Raw genomic sequence first — 21,221 nt, 5'->3', positions numbered from 1 at the left:
GTTAGGTAGAAACTGCAAGAAACTCAAGCCTGCAAATGTTATAATGGACATATAAATTGTCCCTTGCTTCACAGGAACTTTAAGCCTAACAACTGATACCCCATGTTGCTACCATTTCAAATACCTCCTCACCAACTCCAGTCTGTAAAAACAGATGACCACTGCAGAAACAAGTTATAGGGAGCTGTGTCTATCTCACCATCAGCTTTTTGGTTTTGCCAAGAAGCTGAAGCAGCAGAGCGTTGAATCATAGAACTGTCCTGGCTGCAAAAGCCCTTTAAGCTCATCCAGTCCAACCGTTCTCTAACTCTGCCAAGCCTGGTGCTAAACCATGGCCCTCAGCACCACCTCTATGCCTCTTTGAAACACCTCTGGGCATGGGGATATAGCAAACTCCCTGGGCAGCCTGTGCCAGGGTTTGAGAACCCTTTCAGTGAAGAAGTTTCTTCTAATGTATAACCTAAATTAAGACCATTTCCCCTTGTCCCTATCATTTGTTACTAAGGAAAAGTGAATAACCCCTACCTGTCTCCAGCCTCCGTTCAGAGAGTTGCAGAGATCCAGAAGGTCTCCCCTCAGCCTCCTCTTCTCCACACTAAACACCCCAAGCTCCCTCAGCTGCTCCTCACCAGCCCTGTTCTCCAGACCTTTCCTCAGCTTTCTTGCCCTTCTCTGGACACACTCCAGCCCCTCAATGTCCTTCTTGGAGTGAGGGCAATGTTGCCACCATTGTAAATGCAGCTGGATGACTTTCTAACTTTCTGCTAGCCATAAACTATCTCCTAGTTAGTCTGTGATTTGTGTCATGAATGAGGAACTAGGGGAGAAAGTCAAAGAGAAGACACCACAGTCAAGCAAAGTGAGATGCTGCACCTTGATCCTTTTTCAGGCAACAGCAAAACTTCCAAGATTTCCTATTCTAACCACAAGATGACTGAATATTGTAATATCCCCTTGCCAAGGGAGAAGATTAATGCAGTAAGAACCACAGCAAATGGCTGTAAGATCTGAAAAGCCATTATACTAGAAATAGTCTCAGGAAAGAGAAATCTGAGTCCTTGTTGCCCTTCCCTCCAATGAAGAGATGGAAGAGATGGTTGCACAGGGGCTGTGTGCCAGAGACGTTAAAACAAATGTAGAATCATAGAATCATAGGTCAGAGTTGGAAGGGAGCACAATTATCATCCAGTTCCAACCCCCCTGCCACGGACAGGGACACCCAACACTAGATCAGGCTGGCTAGAACCTCATCCAGCCTGGCCCTAAACACCTCCAGGGATGGGGCCTCAACACCTCCCTGGACAACCCATTCCAAGGTCTCATCACTCTCATGGTGAAGAACTTCTTCCTCACGTCCAGCCTGAATCTACCCACTTCCAGCTTTGTTCTATTCCCCCTAGTCCTGTCACTATAAGGAAAGTCCCTCCCATCTTGAGACCTTTTCACAGAATCATAGAATGATTTGGGTTGGAACAGACCCTAAAGATCATCTGGTTCCAAGCCTGCTGCCATGGGCAGGGACACCTCCTACTAGACCGGGTTGCTCAAAGCCTCATTTAAGCTGGATTTGAACACTCCCAGGGTTGCAGCCTTCACAACTTCCCTGGGCAACCTGTTCCAGTGCCTCATCACCCTCATGAGTAAGAATATCTTCCTTATCTAAATCCAGCTTCTTCCATTTGAAGCCATCACCCCTCATCCTCTCACTCCAAGCTTTTGTTAAAAGCCCCTCACAAGCTCTCCTGTAGCCCCTTCAGGTACTGGAGGGCTGCTCTGAGGTCTCCCTGGGGCCTTCTCCTCCCTAGGCTGAACAACCCCAACTTTCTCAGCCCGTCTTCACAGGAGACATGCTCTAGCCCTCTGATCATCTTTGTGGCCTTCTCTGGACCTGCTCTATATCTCCCTAAAATGACCTGCATGGTGCCCCAGCAGACAGTAGGATAAGGTATTTGTGCATAGGGAATACAGAAAATAGACAGTGACAGTATGGAAGGTTGCTTCAGCCAGCCAGAGGAAAGGCTTTTATCTCTTTTCAGATGTCCTGTTGTGTTTAAGGACAGGCAACATGAACTGTGAGCCAACAGAGTTCCCACTCCGCTGTGGCACAGCAGATTCCACAGAGTCTTCATTGCTGTAAGGAAACACTAAACTGCTTTACATCTCAGTCACATACTTGCTCTCACCAGCAATAGTCATGTTCTATATTGTGCAGCTGCACACAAGGTGATTTGATAGTGCAATGTCTGAGTATTTTAAGTTGCCAGTGCTTCCTATAATGAAATGCACATTGCTTTTATAAACTAGGGTTGAATCTGCTGCCAGAATAAACCAATCCAGGTCATCTGTGCCATTTTAAACCACATCCTTTCCTTCCTATCCCATAGCCTCCTCTGTTCCTTACAAGGAAAATCATACACAAGCCACAGGAGACCATAGAAAACTTCTCAAGTAAGATGACTGCCAGCAAGTGACCCAGTAGTGAATAACTTAGGATGATTTTGATTAATAGAATGTAATAGAATTGTTTCATATAACCTTTCAGTCTCCAGTGTTGCAGTTAGGTCCTCTATTAATAGAACTGTCAGAGATGTGTACACATGCCTGAATTGACATCAGGTACAGAAAATTGAGTAAGGGAATTCAGTGCTGGCTTATCTGACATAGTGAACAAAGCCTACCTTTTATCCCTGAAAGAGAAATACCACCCACAATAGTGTCACTTCCCATCAATACGTATGAATTCCAATCTGGGTGACTGTCTCTCAGCATGATAACTTTACAAAATGCACTTGTACATTATAGCCTTTCATGTTTAAATTAACAGATTGGTTGTTAAGATTGAATGAACCTGGCTGAAGCAATATAAAATACAAATAGAAAATACATTTAAGAATGAGACTTAGCCTACAAAGGAGAAAGATTTTCACAGAGACATTCTTTGGCAAAGAATACAATTTATGAGATGAATTTCGGCAATAGTATCACACACTGTGGGATGTCTTGTATCATCCAACTAATCATCAAAGAGGACACAGACTTAATCAGAATTGCAAGAATATCTGGGAATAGTATTCTGATTAATTGTTCTAGCACAGTAATGAAACTCTCAGACTATACTAGGCTATCGAATTTGCAGCATGGGAAATGATCTGAGCATTGCCAACTAAAAGCATCTCTTTATAAACTCATTCTCTTTCCTTCACTGCAAGCCAAGTTTGGTGCTCACAATCAAATCTCTTAGTAGAAAAAAAATAAAGAGAGCTGGGCTTGTAAGGGATTCACATATTTTGACAAACAGATTGAATCCATTTGGATAATTTCTTTCTGCACTAGAGCAGGGAGCTTCCTACTTTCTGTCACTGGTAATGATGGTTCATCCAATTATCCAGGAACTGCATTTCCTTGAGAGGTAAAATGTAAAATCAGAGAATCCAGTATGATGCTCAAAGCCTATGGCAGAGGAGCTGAGTGGCACACACCTTTTATTGTGGAGTCTGACACACTTATTTATCACAGGATATTTTTCACAGCCAACACAGGAATATACAGTCGGTATTTCTATCAGTTCTTCCCTGGCCATTTATTTAGTTCTTTGGGATAATTCTTCCTCTCAGCAGTGCCTGTCCTCAGATTTGTAGTTGTCTCTTCTGAAGGCTTTTGCCAGAGATCCAAAATCAGGTCTATGTCCTTCACGGATAAACTAACACATGAGAATCCCTTCACCTCACAAGCACAAGAAGGACTTTGACTTAGGCCTTTCGTACCTCCTCCTTTCCTGGGCACATCTTCAACACAGCAGCACACTCTCCCTCATGCAAGCATCCCCATCACACCCACAGACAAAATCTACATATTGCAGCAGTCCTGCATGAACAACTTCCATCTAGCAGCTTCTAACTCTTTTTAGCCTGTTCTTTTTAGCTGATCTTTATAGTATCTCCTTTAAAACTCATGTATTTTACTGGACTCGGTAGATGGCCGCAGGCTAACGGCAAGAAGGGCTTTGAGGAAAGGCAGAAAACCCACAGAGCTTTTGTTACTTGGTGATCTTTATCTAATAGTCTTGTGGAGGTTTATTGGATATTAGGAAAAAAAATCTTTGCTGCAGGAGTGGTCAGGAGGGATTGGCACCGGCTGCCCAGAAAGGTGGTGGAGTCCCCATCACTGGAGGTGTTCCAGAAAGGTGTGGCCATAGCACTTCGGGCCATGGTTTAGTGGCCATGGTGGTGTCGGGTTGATGGTTGGACTGGATGATCACAGTTGTTATTTCCAACTGAAAACAGTTCTATGATTCTGTGATTCTGGAAGTGAGGGAAGATGTCACACTCACAGGGAGCAGCCTCAGGAGAAGTCTCTCTGCCTTCAGAGGTTTCAAGAAGAGGCAGCCAAGACGGCACCCAACAACACACCTATACTGCTGTGGAGGGACAGCGCGGTGCTCCTCCTCCTCAGCAACAGGTCCCGGACTGCTGCCTAAGGCTTTAAAAGAAGGAGAAGGGGGCGGGCAAGGCGCCCTACGCAGACCTTCTCAAGATGGCGGCCGAAGGTCGGCTAGCTCCGCCTCCGCGCCCTGCATCCCCTTCTCAAGATGGCGTCGCGGAAGGGCCGGCGGGCCTTCCGGAGTGCGCCTGCGCGCCGCGGCCCGAAGTGCAGTGAAATTCCTGGCGGGCGGGGGGAGGAGGAGGAGGTGGCGGCGGTGGTGGTGAGGAGGAGGAGGGCGGCACGGACCACGGCCGTGCGCCCTTGCCAGGGACCCCGCGTGCTGTGGCGGCGGTCGGCGCGAAGCCAGACCCCCGTGGGTCGCGGTGCGGGCGGGCTGAGGGCCACTCGCCGCCGCCTCGGGCTCTCGCAACACCAGGAGCCGCGCCTTCCGCGCCGCTGCCGGGACTCCCTCCCCAGGCAGAGACGGGGAGAATGACGGAGCTCCAGTCCGCCTTGCTATTGCGGAGACAACTAGCAGGTAACCAGGTTGGGATCCCGCGGGTAGGGAAAGAGGCGATCCGTTGCGGGGGGAGGGGGTGGGTGGCGGAGCGGCGGGGAGGGGAGTAGAGGCCGGCCTGCCTCTGATGGGCCGGGGCCTTTGGTGGGGGAGGGGGCGCTGTCTCGGAGGAGGGGGCGGGCGGCGGGGTGTGTGGAGAGGTGTGTGTGAGGGGGAAGGGGAGATTGCGGCCCCCCCCATCTCGCCGCTCTCCTGCCCAGCCGGGAGCTGAAGGAACTAGGCCGAGAGGGGGAGGGGGAGCCTGCCTGGCGATCGCTGCTGGGGGAGCCGGGGGGAGGGGTGCGGAGGGCCGTCATGGCTCGGGGGGAGCGTTTCGCTGCCCCGTCCCGGTAGGGAAGTGGGGGTTGGCAACGGCCTGCTCGCTTGTCCCGTGCCACTCTCCTCTTTCCCCCAACCCCGCCTGGCAGCTTCCCCGATCTCTCGCGGCCCTGTCTTTCCGGAGCAATGGGAAGAAGGGAGCTGGAACTTTTCTCCCCGTAGCGTGGGGGATGTGCGCGGGGAAGTCTCCGCGGTGTGAGGGGCTATTTGTAGGGCCCCGTAAAGAAGCAGAGGAGGGAGGGTTCCCCCTCCTGGAAACGGTACTTCAGGCCCGGGGTGAAGCGCCCTGCTACGCACACCTCCTGTGGGGACCTGAGGTGCCCCCGTCCCGCTTCCCCTCGCCGGCTCCCACCTTCACCTCCCGTGCCCTGCGCCGCGGAGGGCGGATCGGTAGGGGGAGGCTGCTTCCCCCTTTGTTGTCAGGAGAAGGATCGGGGACTGCTGGCAGTTACTGGGGAGAGAGGACCGGGCAACACTGGAATCCAGGTGGATCGGGCCGGCCCTGCGCAGGGGGATCGGGGCTGCCTGCTGTGGCGAGGGGGGGTCCGCCGGGGGCGAGAGGGCGGGACGGGTGCGGGGAAGGAGGAGTTGGGAGGCTGGAATCGGAGACAGGAAGGACTGGAGCGCCGGGCTCGCGGCGGAGGAGAGCGGGGTGGCAGCTTGGCTCCACGTCGCCAGTCGTTGTCGCTTTCCCCCGCCCTCTCCCTTTGTCCCCGGGCGGGCGGCCGAGCGCGTTGGCCCTGCCTGGGCCGCTGCTGCTGAGGGGAACTGGCTCGGCTCGGCTCGGCTCGGCCGGGCCCGGGCGAGCGCATGCGCGGGGCCGCCCGGGCGGCGTGGCTCACAATGCAGCTCCATGTGTCGCTGGCTGCCAGATTTAAAGAGAAACGACCCGCAGCTGCCGTTTCTCCATCCCCCACGGTACCCCGCATCCTCTGCCATCTGGATCTCCGTGGCCGGCAGAATGTAATCCCCCCGAAGAAACGCACAGGCCTGCCCGGCACCTGGGGCGAATCTGGTTGCCTTTTTCGGCCCTTACGTAAAAATTGCCTCATACTCAGATAAGGAAATGTGTGTTAGGTGTACCTAAACTCGGACAAATAGAGCGCTGGCTGAAGTTTGCTGAGTGGCCATACAAAGGACGGGGTCACAAAGTGCTGCGGAAATTCCCGGAGGAGGATTTTGGTCGGGGACCTCAGCTGTGTCTTGGAAAGCGTGAGAGTGGAACCCAACATTGTTCGCTGGAAGGAGGTGAAGTTGTGTAACCAGGTCCAGCAAGCTAGATGATGTTTCCAGCACAATCTTCTAGTTTTAGTTGATGAGAAGTTTGATAGACATCAACATGGTAACTAGTAGCACAGGATTCTTTTACCCCATTGAGAGTAAAAACAAAACTTCATACGTACTCCTGAACACAAGCAGGTTGTTGGTGCTGAGGTTGTTAGTGACATTATGAGGAGTCTGCATATGATAATGACAGTAGGTATAAGCTTACTGCAGGAGCTCCAGACTGGATTTGATGCAAAGCTGCTCTTCCCTGTAAATGATCCCTGTAGGGAAGCAGTAGTGTAGAATGGTTGCTCTCGAACTTGCCAAAAACATGAAGATTTGGTAACCTAATAGAGTTCTTTGGCTGCCTGGAATTTCTCTTTGATCTGACTAATTGTGCTCTGAGATAGAAAGTTTTGACATTTAGTTGAAACCGCTTTATAATAAGCATTGGCTTTATAATAAGCATTGGCTTTTGTTGTGTAGGGATGTTTTTCTCCTTGTCTTGTGAGGTCTCAAGACCTTCTGTCAGTACCGGCTGGTTGGATGTGTAAGTAGATGTGTAGACTATTAGATTTGGAGGCTCATTTCTGTTTTTCTTTCTGAAGATGTGTTATAGTTAAAAACTGGGAAGCTTTTCCAGTTGCCCCTATTAATGACACTGATTCAGCTGTAATTATTCAACTATTGGAAGTATTTGCATGTAACATCCAACTCTTCTATGTGGTTTTAGTGTTTTCAGTAATATTAGTACCTTTGGTATCCTTTCAGATACATTTACGCAAACTACCAAAACCAGGTTGAAAAGTAGTTGTGTTGTGAGTACTGAAGAAGAGTCTTGAACTCTTCAGAAGTCTCGTCTGAAGTAACTGACCTGAGAAAGAAAATAATTTTTTCCATGTGTGATAACCTAAGCAACATCTGAACTGAGCTGAAACTAGACTCGCACTGTATTATTTAATGGCAGGCTACTTGAAGTTGCAATGCAGAGACTGAGCTTCATGATGTCTGATCTTCTTTCCCTACTGCTGTCTTCCAAGTCTCAACTGCTCCAATGTGCCCCTTTGTTTACACCTACACTCTACCTCAAAACAAAGCTCAACACTGTGATATTCATTGCCCTGGTGGGGCTGATACTTCAGTCCCATGCAGCTACATGCAGCTTTTCGTTGTATCAACTGTGGTGAGTCACTGGGTTGTGCCTAGTAGTTGGAATTTGGAGGACAGCAAACAGGCAGTGGATACGAGTTACATGATCTAAACTAGCTTAAATTGCTCTAGATCACTCATCACATTAGAATTATTCAAGCACAAGAGGTCTGAAGTGAAGGTGTTAGACTGGGAGCAAGATATCCAAAAGTGGAGGGAGGCTGAAGGAGGAATTTGAAACCCACATAATGGTGGAGCAGTTGAGGAATATAAAAACCCCTTACTGGGTGAGACCCAAGTTGGGGGGAGGGGGGGGAAGAATGACAGGAGGAGAAATGAAAGTTAAAAAGTAGTTCTCTAAGTGATTCCCTATTTTTTCTCCATGTATATTGGCTCTTAATAAAGGCATTCATAATAAAGGGGAAAAAAGGTGTTGTTTTAATTCTTGAAGACTTTGTTGAAGTGAAGGTCAACTAGTACTTTTTGGTTGTCAGTGAGACTTAAAGCCAAGGCTCTTACAAAAGGACAGAACAGAATTTGCCAACATAACCTGAGGTTGCTCTGTATATGAAGACATTTCTATTTTTTTTCTGGAGTGAGGCAGTTCACACTGTAACTTGAGCAGGTGATGTAGCACAGCACCATATATGCAAAATGCTTGTCAGCTAAGTGGCATGTTCTGGGTGCTGCTGATGCTCTAAGAGAAGGGATATGTAATGGCAGCCACAAAATAGAACCCACCATCTGGATGTGGATTGGTGTTCTTTTTGGTTTTGTTTTCCCCAAATGTTAAGTAGCTTCACAATGCCTTTGCTAATGAAACCTTCAACTATATCACCAGGGAATTAGTATAGTAGCTGGTTTTATATTGACTTGGGCTTACTCCCATTTAGGTACAAGAACAGTTCAAATCTCAACAGTCAGAACTTTGGGTAATTTTCATTTGTTTTCTTCAAGTGTTTAAAGGAAGTGGTGAGTGAGGATCTCTGACTTTCTTCAGCTAGAGCTGAAGGAAGGTTCATCTGTATGGATATGTGAAGTTAAATAGCTGTTCCTTCTCAAATCAATTTAATTGTAAGCTGTAGAAGCTTCTGGAAATGTCTCAAAATTCAATAAACGGGGTTTGCCCTCAAGGAGGTGTGGGGGGGAGGATAAAATGTGTTCTCTCCAGAGCCACAAACTTACTGCTCTTTAAAAAGAGACAGCAGACAACTGAGAGTATAAAGCTTCCCTTCCAGTCTCCACAGCTGTCAAGCCCAAGGGTTTGCAGGCTGAGGCATTTCTCTGAATGCTTTTGTTTCATCTTTCCCAAATCCTTGCTGACATGGACTTGTTAAGAGTAGGCAGACTTGTCTAGTTTAACCAGGAAAATTCATGTAGGGAGGACATGTTAAATGGGTAGCACAGTGAAACTAGAAGAGCGAGTCCTCTTTAACAATATAACCATGGAGCACTGGGAAGAGGGGAATAACCCTGCCCTTCCTGGCTGCAGTTATACTGTCTTGTGCATATTCCCCAACTCAGAATACAGAAAAATCCATGCTAATTCTCTATCCCAACATGAGCCTTTGTTTACAGTTGAGTGCTGGCTACTTATGGGCGTACTGTAGGTTTGTCAGAGATAATCGTTTGAACAGCACTGATCTGAAATACTGAGTTGCTGCTAGTCTGCCTGTTCTCTTCCTTGGAGAGATCTCTTTGTATGGTCAGTGACTTTCTGTATTACCCTGAACAGTTAAGACTCCAGGGTCCTGGACATATCAAACTTAATTTCAGTACCACCTAAAATGCTATAATCCCACCTCACCCCTGTAAAATTTAAGGACTCCTATTTTCAGGTAACTATTGGTCTTCATTGCTGTGATGATTTTGGGAGTGCTTAGATACAGCATGTGTGCCACTCACCTTAATGCTCTTCCAGTGTATTATGACAGGTGAGATAATCCTGTTACTTGTGAGGATGCTACCTTGCTCATGCTGACTTTACAATGGTATTGTTACTGAAACACGAGTTCTCTTAGTGACTACAGTCTGGACAGCACAAGCAGCATCGATTTCTGCTCTGCAAATGACATGATGGATGTGACTTGTAGCAAACTTCACTAACTGCATGTGTTAGTTTTCCAAATGTTCCTCTTGCAGAAACAAGCTGAGCTCTGCCTCTTCAAAGAAAACAATATTTATGACATATTCCCATGAGCAAAAATTCAGGGATGCTGGCAATGAGGCTTAGCTAAACCTCAGAATGGAGGGGCTTGATGACTCAACCAGTTGCTTGAACAGGATGAAGCAGTAACAACCTTGATGAGCTTCCTTTTTGATGGGGTGGCTCCAGTCAGACAGTTGGCTCTGGCTAGCTCAGCTTATGAACCTTTCAGGGAAAGAACCTGTCACTGGAATTTGAGTTCTTTCCTTCTCTGCTTCCCCGAAAGCAAAGCATTGTAAGTTACACGGAAGTATGAACATCTAACAGTGGATAGATTTCTTTCTGTTGGATTAGAGAATAGTGAATGGTAAAATGCTGCTAGAGATCTTGTGAAGTAGGGAGGAAAAAATAATCCCATTGAGAAAATACTTTCATTAAAATAATTCCTGTTTTATGGATGGAGATTTTAAAATCACACATCTCACTAAAGTCTCTTGCTTTGTGACTGATAGTGATTCCTTCTGTGGTATTGGAGTTAACTGCTGAAGAACTGGAAACTGTAAGGGTTTGTTGATTTGTTAGCAATTTCTTTTTGGTTTAAGTGAAACCGATCTGAGATAAATCAAGAGGAGTGAACAGTTTTAAGATAAAAGCATGTATTATAATTACAATGGATTCTGCCTTGACTCTTCTGTATCTCTTCATTACTTTTTTAATGCAAGAAAGGCTCGGAACAGAGCACATACATCCAACTGGGACAGAATTACTTGGTCCTGTTTGTGGTTAGTACAAGTTGTTTTTCAGTTCTTCCCAATGCCCTTTCCTAACCAGTCTGAAAACAAGTGAACTTTGTAGGTAAAACTTGTTGGCATGAAAGACATTGTGCTGAATTTGCTTTTTCTGGTGTGTTTAATGTGATCTCTCTTTTGATCTAAAACACAGCATTTTGTTTGTAGCACAGTGACTAGGTTCTAACAAAGTGGAGCTGCACTGGAAGGTGGCTGCTGTTCTGAAAGTATGAACTAACCAAATGCTAAGATAGTGTACAAACTTAGGTGCCTGGAGAAAGACGAGCAGGTGGCTTGGATGGGGAAGGGGACGTGTGACTCCTGAAGCTCAGTGTCTGCTTTTTGTCCCAGCATATGGGAACAGAATCTGGGTGACCCTTTGCGTGCAGGCCTGTGCTATCACCATGTTGCACCAGCTATGTGCTGCAGTTTTCAGTGGTGTGTGGGTATCTGTCCTTAGACTGGTCTTGGCAAGATCTTTCACCTACAGAATGTAGTGGATCTGAGCTTTAGGCCACTCTCCAAGTGTAAGTGTTCATATCTGCTTCTCTTTCCTGCTGTCAGGTCCAAGGCATATCAGCTGGAAGGGAGATCAGATATCCAGCCCTTGCAAGAACACTAAGTATAGCAATCTGATTGAAATAGGATTCCACAAAAATAACTGTTCTCCTGGGTGTGAATGTTAGCCATGCTGCTATGAGTTTAGAATGATAGAAACCCTTGGTAAAGGGTTTCCCATACAGTTTTTCTGTAGGGAAATTGTTAGTCAAAGGAAGCTTATGTGCATGCAGTTATCCCAGCATCCCAGCACCTAGGAGGTCAAGCTGGAAGGTGTTTTGTGGTGTTTGTTTTTTTTTTTTTTTTTTTTTTTTAGCTGGCTTGTACTTAGTGCTGATACGAAAGATGCTGCTGTCAGGAGTCACTTAGAGAAGTGTCTTAAAACTTCTGAATATCATCTTAAATTAGGATATGCAAGCCTGCTCTTCATATTATAAGTGAGAGAGAAAAGTTGGAGAAATGTCCTTACCTTGCACAGAAACTTAGCATGTGATGAGGAAGGCTTCTGCTGAACTCTTTAGATGTTGACAGCTCCCTATGGCATAGTCTTGTGATCCAGGCTTTCTAGTGTATTTCCTAGAATCTCTTCCCCAGTGGAGAACCCACTCATCCCAGAGCTCTTAGCTTCAACAGTGCTGCTTCATGACTTGTGTGTATAACTGCTCAGAAGACACTTGGATGGACTTTATTTGTGGCATTGGTAATTTGCAGACAGCTGTTGAGAAGCTGGTTAACTTCTGCTGTCCATGCTTAACTCATATGATAAGACTAGCAACTAGGGTAAATCCTGGCAGCTGTATGCAGTAAACAGCTGAAGATTTGTAGGTGAGAGAAATTAGTACAGGTAGAGTGTAATTCATTTGACCTCCTCTTGACATCTGCTTTGGAATGAGATAACCAGACTTTCAGCAAGGTCTCTGCTGAACGCTGCTGAGAGTGAGTCTCAAATACAGGCATGTACCTGCCTAATACTTGTCTGGAAACACACATCAGGAGAAAATGAAGGCGGTGTTTCTGCTGCACTGAGGGTGAAAGAGGAGTGTGGCCCAGCTCTGCACATTACTCTCGGGCAAACCACTGAGTGTTTCCTGGTGACATACTGCCTTGTTTTCAGATGTGGGCTTCAGAATCCAGGGTTGTTCTCTCTTTGCTTATCCTTGTTCTTCCCTTACTCATACCACTTCCCCCTCCAAATTCAGACCATTTTGAGAAGGGTTGTTTTGCTTCGGTGTGGTGGGGTCTTTTTTATTTTCTTGGTTTAGTTTCTTTTTTTTTTTTTTTAACAGACCCATAGTTCAACCTCCATTTTAACCTGAGGGATATAACTGCTCTGTGCCAGTGTGATGGGATACACAGCATGCTTCAAGCAGTGAGCCAGAGAGCATGCTCTTCAGGAAACAGTTACTGTGAATTTCTAACAAAATGACCTGATTTCTATTAATTTGGACATATGTTCTACATTGACTGCTGACAATCTTAATTCTGATAGCAGAACTATTTCAAAATTTTAAACAATACTACAAAATTTGAAGTTTTTCATCAGGGTGTTTTGTATTTCCAGTGCTCTGTGGAAGCTGGTTTGGACAGGAAAGGAACTAGACCACCACCTTCATCTTGAGACAATATTGTTCTGGGCTTAGTAAGCACTAATTTACTAGTAACTGCTCCACAGGTATTTGTTTCTGAGTTTAGACATTTGCTTAACGGCAAACACATCATTTGGAGGGGGAAAGAGTCCTTTCTCCTCTGTATGGTAAGGCTGGATGTTGGAAAAGGACAGAAAAGGCTTCTATGTATGAAGGGTGCTGCAGAATGAAAATGTCTTAAAATAGGTAATTCCTGTTCTTTGATTCCCAGGTAAAATGGTGCATGGGAGCAGATTGTGGGCTAGGTAAACTGGGTTGCCAGTCAAGCAGGGGCAGCTACTATCTGGTGTCTAACTGAGGCTGTGTGAGCGAGCTGGCTATGAAATCTTTTGAGACTGTCTAAAGGAGCACTGACAAGGTCTATTGGTGTCCACCTCCATTGATTTACATCTGACTCCTTAAGAACCAAGATGTTACCAAAGACCTGCAAGCTTCTGATTACTTTAAGGTCAGTTTTCAACTCAGTAGCTAACTGAAACTTCCAGTTGTTTGCCTTCAGATATGCTGTAACTCAAGTGAACACTGAGCTGCACAGCATACCCAGTCAAGAAACTGTTATTAGCTTATGTCTAGAATAATGGGGCACCTCACTGGTAACAGTTTGTCTAGTTGGGTTTCTCTGGTACTGGAGTTCAGTTAGAGGAGCTTCTGTCTCTTCACTTTGGCTAGTGCAGCCCTCTTGTTTGTAGAGCTGAACTGTGGCCCTGATTATGAGGATGATTGTGAGTAAAAACTAAATATCAAACAAGAAACCCCACCTTGGCCGGCCTCCATCCTAAAACCTTGGAAGGCTTTACAGGTATAGCTGAGGAGGTGGCAAGCAAAGCACATTGCTGCAGCAGTGTAGAAAGCTCTGTAGCACTGTGCTGAGATGACCTCTGTGAGTGGCTTTCTTGTTAATTGTAACTGTGCAGCCCTTCCTGGAAATTCTCTGAACTGAGAGGAGAATTTGGTTTGTAGAAGTCCTTACCAACATCCTGCCCTTACCAACAGGGCATGATGCTTGGAGCAGTGCAGATTAGTTGCCAGGCTGAAGTTGAGTCAAGTCTAAAGCTGCTACTGAACTGGTTGGAAGAATCTCTCCTTAAGACAGGTTTGTCTTTACTGCTTCAGTCTCACTCCAAGATAATTAGTGTCATGAGATAGAATAGTTTTTATCTTAATTGTGACTGCTGAAGTGGCTACCAGGAGTATCTGCATATCTTGTGCTACGTTTTGTCTAAACTCTTTGTATGAGCTTGATGAAGGCAGGTAGTATGGAGACCTCTGGGAGTACATCTGTGCAAGGAGATCATGTTACTTGTACCATTATCTTAGCTCTAATCTTCCAGAATTGGAGGCTTCCATTTGGCTGTGCAGGCAGAAGGGAGAGTCTTGAAAAGCATAGCTGACTTCAGTTAAGTCATGTAAGTACATAGAAATCACAGCCTGGGCTATGGAGAAGGTGGCTAGGAGAAGGTGCTTTGGGCTGTACTGTTGTTAGAAGCTCCTGGACTAATGCTAATAATGTAGAAGCTTATATTTTTGAAAGCTTTTTACTGCAATGTAGCTTAAAATACTCTGACGTGTTCCTGTGCAGTGGCTGGCAGGGCAAAACATCAAGCTGAGAAGTTTAGATGCCATACATAGCTGCTCCACATAGCCATGGGTCTCTTTCTGCTTAGTCATTTTTGTTGATGCTGGTTTGCTCTTGGATTGGCAAAAGTCTCTTGGCTTATATAAAGGCAGTAGCTTGGTGTAAACTAAACATTGAACTGGAAGCCCAGTTTATGATACTGTGTTGACTCAAGCTTAGGGCCATGGTGACTTAGTTCAGCCTTAGTAAGAGCTACACTGCTAAAGGAGCACTGTATTGTGGATAGATTGAATGGGAGAGTGGGCATTGGCCTTTAGAGTCTGCTCGATTTAAACTGCTCTGTTGGATTATAGGCCTTTAGTCTTCCTCACCTCCCAAATCAGGTATTGGTTCAGAACTGGGATTAAAGGAACTGAATGTCTAATTTATGAGCAGTCACAGGATTCTGCTGCCGGTATGGTGCTGCTTGGCAACTCTCCAGGTTTGTGCTGCTTTGGCTGTCGGCTGCTGCTTGAGCTGTGAAGGACTCTACCTGAAATTGCTTCTAGACTGAATGCAAGAATTGTTTTTCCTTTAGGAAGAAAAAAATTCTGTTAATCTATCAGAAATGAAGAAAATATTGGCAGAAAGACTAAACCATAGAGTGTAATACACAGCAGGAGCAGGTAAATTGCACTCATTTAGTCATAGATACGATGGGAATGTGTTAATGTGTTCATTTATGTTTTTAAAAGCCTAACATAGCTGTAGCTAAACAAAAAAATCTCAAAAGAAAATGAAGGGGAAAAAATGTGGAAGGATCTGTTTCTTTGTAGGTGTCTGATTTCTCTGCTTTTCTAGGGCTTGTAGGCTAGGTCTTCAGCAGGGTTTTGGAGGGGACCTGTACTAAGAGCTTGTTTCCCCTCTCCCTGCCTGCAGGAGGGAATCGAATCCTCTGCTTGGTGAAGCATATTCCCCATCTGTGTGCTCCTGTTCAGGCTGCAGGTGGTTAACTGCTGTAGTTGGTAGGAAATGACAGATGCAGAGAACAGGTGTCTCTTTTTTGAGTGCCCTGTCAACTGTCACCAGGGGCTCTGGTTGGTGGGTAGCAGTCCCCCTGCCTAGCAGCAGCTCTCTGTGACTGTGTGATCCTCTCATCATGGTGGCATTGCTGTTGGTTTGGGATTTGGGTGCATGGATTTCCCTGCTGTGAGTCTCAACTCATGAAGAGATGGGTAAGAGAGTAGTAGTTAACTAGTTAACTTTTCCCTTATGCAGCATTGGCTATAGCCATGGGGGAAATGCCAAACCCAAACAAACCCCAGGCTTCAGTGTTTGCAGGTGTTTTAATGGGTAGCAGCTCTTAGCTAGCCATGATAAAGCAGCCAAGGATGATGTTTTCCACATCCCAGTGCAAAGCTTTCCTGAGACTTCCTTTTTTGTCTGCCAACCAGCAGTTCAGCATAAATAGTCTGGATGGAAAAGTTAATTTTAACTTGCCTATGCTAATTCTGCATACCTCTAGTGGAGAGGGGGCCTGAATTTTACCCATATAGCCACTGTTTTACTGCAGACTAAAGTATCTGTGCAAGCAGTGGCTATTTGACTATGCTTCAGTACTGCAGCTGTGGAAGGAAAATTGCAACCTTCTCCAAGCAGAGAAGGTGCCACCTTCTGTGAAAAAAGAAACATTATTATTTGCTTTATAGGCAGTAGCCACTAAGCAGATTTCTATAACTGCAGATTTTTGTCAATGGCTGTCTACAGATTTTCTGCATTCCAAGCTTTGACATCCAGCAATCTTACTCCTTCTTGTAAGATCTATTGCAGTATAGTGCTGTGAGGTTACGTATGAGTCAGAGTGCAAGAGCTGGCTTTTTCTGGGAAAGAGTACATGAAAAACATGGATAAAGAATGTTGTTTGGAGGCTGAAACAGATGTAAAAAGAAATTTGAAATAACACGAATCAGGAAGCAGAGAAGAAAATATGTGGTGGACTTGAGAACAGTGTGGTATATTTAGATAGAAGCACACTGAATTTGCTAGAGTCTTAACTCCTGGTGGGTTTGTTTACAGTCTTATCACTGAGGAGTGGTAACTGGCAAATGTGAGCAGCTTTAGTTAGAGCAGCTTACACAGAGATTGGCATGAACCATGTTCTCCCTGTGGAAAATTCAGAAATGAGGGAGCTTGTGTTTTGGAGGCTTAAATTCAAGTCTGAAAGTTGTAAGGTGAGATACCCAAATCTAGTATTTAAACTTTTGAATGACTGCATGAAAAAGCAGGTTATGTTCAACTACTGATGTTGTGGAACTTTGAATATCTGTTGCTGGAGGAATATCTGTAGTAGGGAGGTAGTAAGGAACTTGAAGTCATTTGAGACACTTGCCTAATAGTTCTGCCCCTTTGACCTAAAATTAGAGTTGTTACTTAAGCCCATGCTCTTGTTTCCACCAAGTTTCATAGATGCTGGAGGGTGAAAACTGGGCCTGCTCAGTGGCCATGCTGTGGGCTTTGGTTTTGAGGCTTGCTCTTGGTTAATCAGCCTGCAATAGCACCTTTTGTTTCAGGCACTGTCATGAGAACATATGTATTTGGTTCAATACCTAAGTCTTTGTCCTGCAACTCGGGAGAACAAATGGTTGATCTCCTTGTTGACTAACCCTCTGCTGAGCAGCCTTTAAGAGCAGCCCTTCCAATACATTCTTGGGGATTTTAGCATTGAATTACCTCTGAACAGATTTGATTCTGAATTACTAGTGGCCAAATAAAACAGGTATTCCTAATGCCTCTTTCTCCAGGACCTTGGTGCTGCTAGTGAGCTGCACACCTTTTAACTTGTGTGGACTTACTCCTCTGTTGTAGGGCTTGAACTGATTGCTGCTTGTGGGGTTTTTTGGTTGTTTTTGGTTGTTGGTGTTCCCCTTCCCCCCTGCCCCTTAAACTCTGCTTTGAATAGTTAAGAACTTAACTGGCAAAGAGTGTCTGCAATCTTATGGGCAAGTGGGTTTGGACTTCCTGGTAGCCTTTACTCCATAAAGGTATGAGGTTCTTATGAGAAATCCTTCTGCATGTACCTGAAGGTATCACAAAGGCCTCTGAACTCAAGTCTGTCATTCCTAAAAATCGACACAAATTGCAGGCCTTGGGTTTACCAAGGGGGGTTTATGTAGACCAGCTGTACTGTAGAATATAATAATGAGGACCACGTGTTGTCTGACAGGATGTAAAATAAATGCAATAGTAGCTGTAAGCCTAACCAAAAATCCCCTAATTTTATCTGGAAATTAGTGACCTGTTGAAGAAATGACTTTTTCTCACCTTCCCCTATCCTAAATACCCCAAATCCATCAGGACTTTATTTCCACAAAGATGGACAGAGGGCTGGAGCACCTGTCTTGTGAAGATAGGCTGAGAAAGTTGGGGCTGTTCAGCCTGGAGGAGAGAAGGGTTTGGGGAGACCTTAGAGCAGCCTTCCAGTCCCTGAAGGGGCTTTAGGAGATCTGGGGAGGGACTTTGGACAAAGGCATAGAGTGACAGGATGAGGGGTGATGGCTTCAAACTGGAAGAAGCATGACTTAGATAAGAGACATTAGGAAGAAATTCTTCCCTGTGAGGCACTGGAACAGGTTGCCCAGAGTACTTGCGGAGGCTTCAGCTGCAGTGTTCAAAGTTAGGTTGGATGGGGCAGGGAGTTGAAACTAAGTGATCTTCAAGGTCCTTTCCAACCCAAATCATTCTATCATTCTATGTACTGCTGGAAATGCTGTATCAAGAATTTCAACTTGATATCAATACGGTGTTTAAATTTAGTTTTTAACCTATAGCTGTCAGTTAAAAGGCTTTTTTCTCCCCCATTGCCACCTCCACGGTGAATTTTAGGCAGAACTCCTATGAGGTATTTATTTCCAAACCTTGTCCTTTTTTCCTGGAGCCAGCTGAAAACAAACTCAATGGAGTCTATGTCTAAGCCTGGTTTTCTGCATGGCTATTTCCAGCTAAGCCTGCTACCTGGCAAGGGCTGCATGAAGTAGCCTTGGAACGCAGAGTCCTATGTTGCTTATCACTAGTGGATAAAAGTGTGAAACAAAATACAATCCCCAAAACCTTAACAGCTTATCTTCTGTGCTTTCTTCTAATAGTTCAGCATGCAGTAAATGGTTGTCAAGGATACACTGGACACAGGTCTTAATTTTTTTTTTCCATCAGAATCTGAAAGCAGGATGCTAGTTTTAAATAAAAGCATAATGTGACTTTGCTTTTCTCTTCTCAGTCCTAGAGTTGAAGATGGACTGTAGTTTCATCTGGCTCCACAGGTTTCCTGTAAAGCAGTATGGCTTTTTTATTAGTAGAAAATCTGTTTCCTGACTTGCACACATACCTGTTGGTGTCTAGTCCTACACTTTTGAGGTGTTTTGGCCCCCCTTCTGATGGACTTTGACAGTTTGGAGCAGCTGGTGGATCTCAGCTCTGGCAGCATGCTGTTGGGTGTGGTAGGGAGCTGAGGGTCTTCACCCAGGCCATGAGTCCCTCAGTAGGTGCCAAGTCATGTGATCTTTTGGTTGGGTATAGAGGCATGTGCAAAACCAGCGAACATGTATCAGACACCTAAAGTCACTCTTAAATTCTTTTTCTACACAGAGCTCAACAAAAATCCAGTGGAAGGCTTTTCAGCAGGCTTAATAGATGACAATGATCTTTATCGATGGGAAGTCCTTATTATTGGTCCTCCAGATACACTCTAGTAAGTACTGACACTTATACAGAACCTGAACTTGGATTTCCTAGTTCTAGTTTGGTCTAAGTGAGTAAAAGTTAACCCAAATCTTCATACTAAGCTAGGTGCTGCTGTTCTGTTGCTAGTAAAATGCCTGTAAATATCTGACTTTGCTATAAAGAAGTTGTCAAGTGCTTTGAGGTCCTGGGAATGTCCTTTGTACTTGGGTGGAAATCAGAAAATAGGCTCTGTTCAGATGCAGCTTGTTGTCTTACCCATTTAAGGCAGGTGAAATCCACTATTTGCTGTTATTGCTATAAGGCTCTAGTTGAGCTGCCAGTACCATTTTAAACCATTACAACTTCATGCTGGTGGTTGTAGGAAAAACTAAAATGGGATGTAGCTGGGAAACCTTCAGCAAACCATAGAATTAGCCTCTAGGCCTGTCACCATGAGATGGGAGAAATTCCTAGTGACCCAGAGACCTTCAGTATTAATCAAATTTGAACTGTTGGCAAATCTTGCACAGTGGGCTTTAAAAAGCTTTTCTCTTTATCCTAAGGTCTGGGGTTTTGGCATGTGAACACAAACCCATGCAGTTCATACTGTAAGTTGTTTTTTTTCTCCTGGGCCTTAAGTTCACTGTTTTTTGCACTGCTATATCATATAAAACTGAGAGAATTATTTCTTTCTCATAAATGTTACATACATGCTCTAGATCCTGGGAAAAGGCTCTGTGCCCAGAGGAGGTCGGATTTAAATGTATCTCTTGATGAACTCTATTCCCTTTCATTAAGCTCTTCCAGTGGTAAATTACTGTTACAAAAAGCCCAGTGATATTTTCCTGAGGTCAATTTTACTTCCAACTTGAAGTTGTTGCAAGCCTCTGTCTGCAGACTTCTGAGTAGGAGCTCAAGCATAGTAATCAAATTGCTTAGCTTCTCCTCAATCTCACTGCATTGTGATTCTCAAGTCTTGCACAAGATGAGTTCTCCAACTTTGACCTCTTTTGAACAGCTCCATTACATTCTTATGGCCATTTATATAAATACTGTCAGTAAAGAAATCCTGCTTCTAGCTGAACCCCTTCTTAGATGTTAAAAGTTGCAGCAGTATCGGTTTTCCCCATTTCAATAAGGTGCTGAGCTTGTTTTGAGGTTCTTTTCTAGTCTCTGGTTGCTGCTTTTCAGGGTAGTACTATACTGAATTCTTCATGCTCTGTTTATGAAGACATCAGAACACGAGAGCTGAACTTAACCAGGTGGTTCAACAGTTTCAAACTTGAATCTCATTCCTGCTCCTACTTTATTCACAGTTTACCTAAAGACTTCAAACTCAGAGCATGACTCTACTGACCCCTTGATGAGCAATATTGCTGAAAATGGCACTGATCTCCGTTAATTGACAGCTGTGCTTCATTAACTGGTTTCTAATGTGTCCAATTCAAGAGCTGTATTTTTCTGTAGTTAAAAAAAATCTGATGAGGAGCAGCTGAGGGAGAAAAGCCTGGAGAAAAGGAGGCTGAGGGGAGACTTCATTGCTCTCTAAAGCTCCCTGCAAGGAGGGTGGACCCAGGTAGCTTGAGGATCTGCTGCTTTAAAGAGGGAAAGAACAACTCTTTCACTTTGAAAGAAATGCCTGAACTGGTTTGGGACTACCAACTCTCCTTTGTCTTAACTCATAGGGGTGTTAAAGTAGTCAGTGTGTCTGGAATTCTTACCCTACCTGGGATTCTTTGGAAACTGCCTGCCTTTTCTAAAACTTGTGGAAAATGAATGCTGTGGGTTCAGATCCCCTCAGGTGCTTTATCCTAAGAGTCAAGTCATACCTAGTGCATTTTGGGTTTGGCTTGGGGTTTTTTGAGACACTTACTAGAATTGCACAGCTTTGCTTAGTGATGGTGAAACTTGCTATTTTCCCAGCAGTCTGTGGGCTTTAGATACTGGCTGCTACTGCTTTGGAAACACAGGGGAAAAAGCATTGCACCCAAGAGCTTTGTCTTTACAGCAATTCTTTTGTGTCTGTGGCTGCTGAGGAATGGCTTGTCATGCTGCACATCTTGTGCCACCTTCTTGGCAG

The 21,221-nt window shown here is 45.0% G+C and overlaps 1 protein-coding gene across 2 annotated transcripts in view; it reads left to right on the top strand.

The window, feature by feature from the left end:
* Nucleotides 1–4,822: 4,822 nt before the first annotated feature.
* The window catches only part of UBE2G1 (ubiquitin conjugating enzyme E2 G1), a 28,965-nt gene continuing 12,566 nt past the window's right edge, over nt 4,823–21,221 (top strand). For both annotated transcript variants that reach the window (XM_054394496.1, XM_054394495.1), the window contains exons 1-2: nt 4,823–4,960; nt 19,067–19,169. In XM_054394496.1, the coding sequence (XP_054250471.1) occupies nt 4,915–4,960; nt 19,067–19,169 (149 nt within the window). In that variant the 5' untranslated portion in view covers nt 4,823–4,914. The remainder of the gene's footprint in view (nt 4,961–19,066; nt 19,170–21,221) is intronic.

The sequence above is a fragment of the Indicator indicator genome, chromosome 30 (genome assembly GCF_027791375.1).
Source record: "Indicator indicator isolate 239-I01 chromosome 30, UM_Iind_1.1, whole genome shotgun sequence".
Taxonomy (NCBI): domain Eukaryota; kingdom Metazoa; phylum Chordata; class Aves; order Piciformes; family Indicatoridae; genus Indicator; species Indicator indicator.
This window is presented reverse-complemented; position numbering and strand designations above follow the sequence as displayed.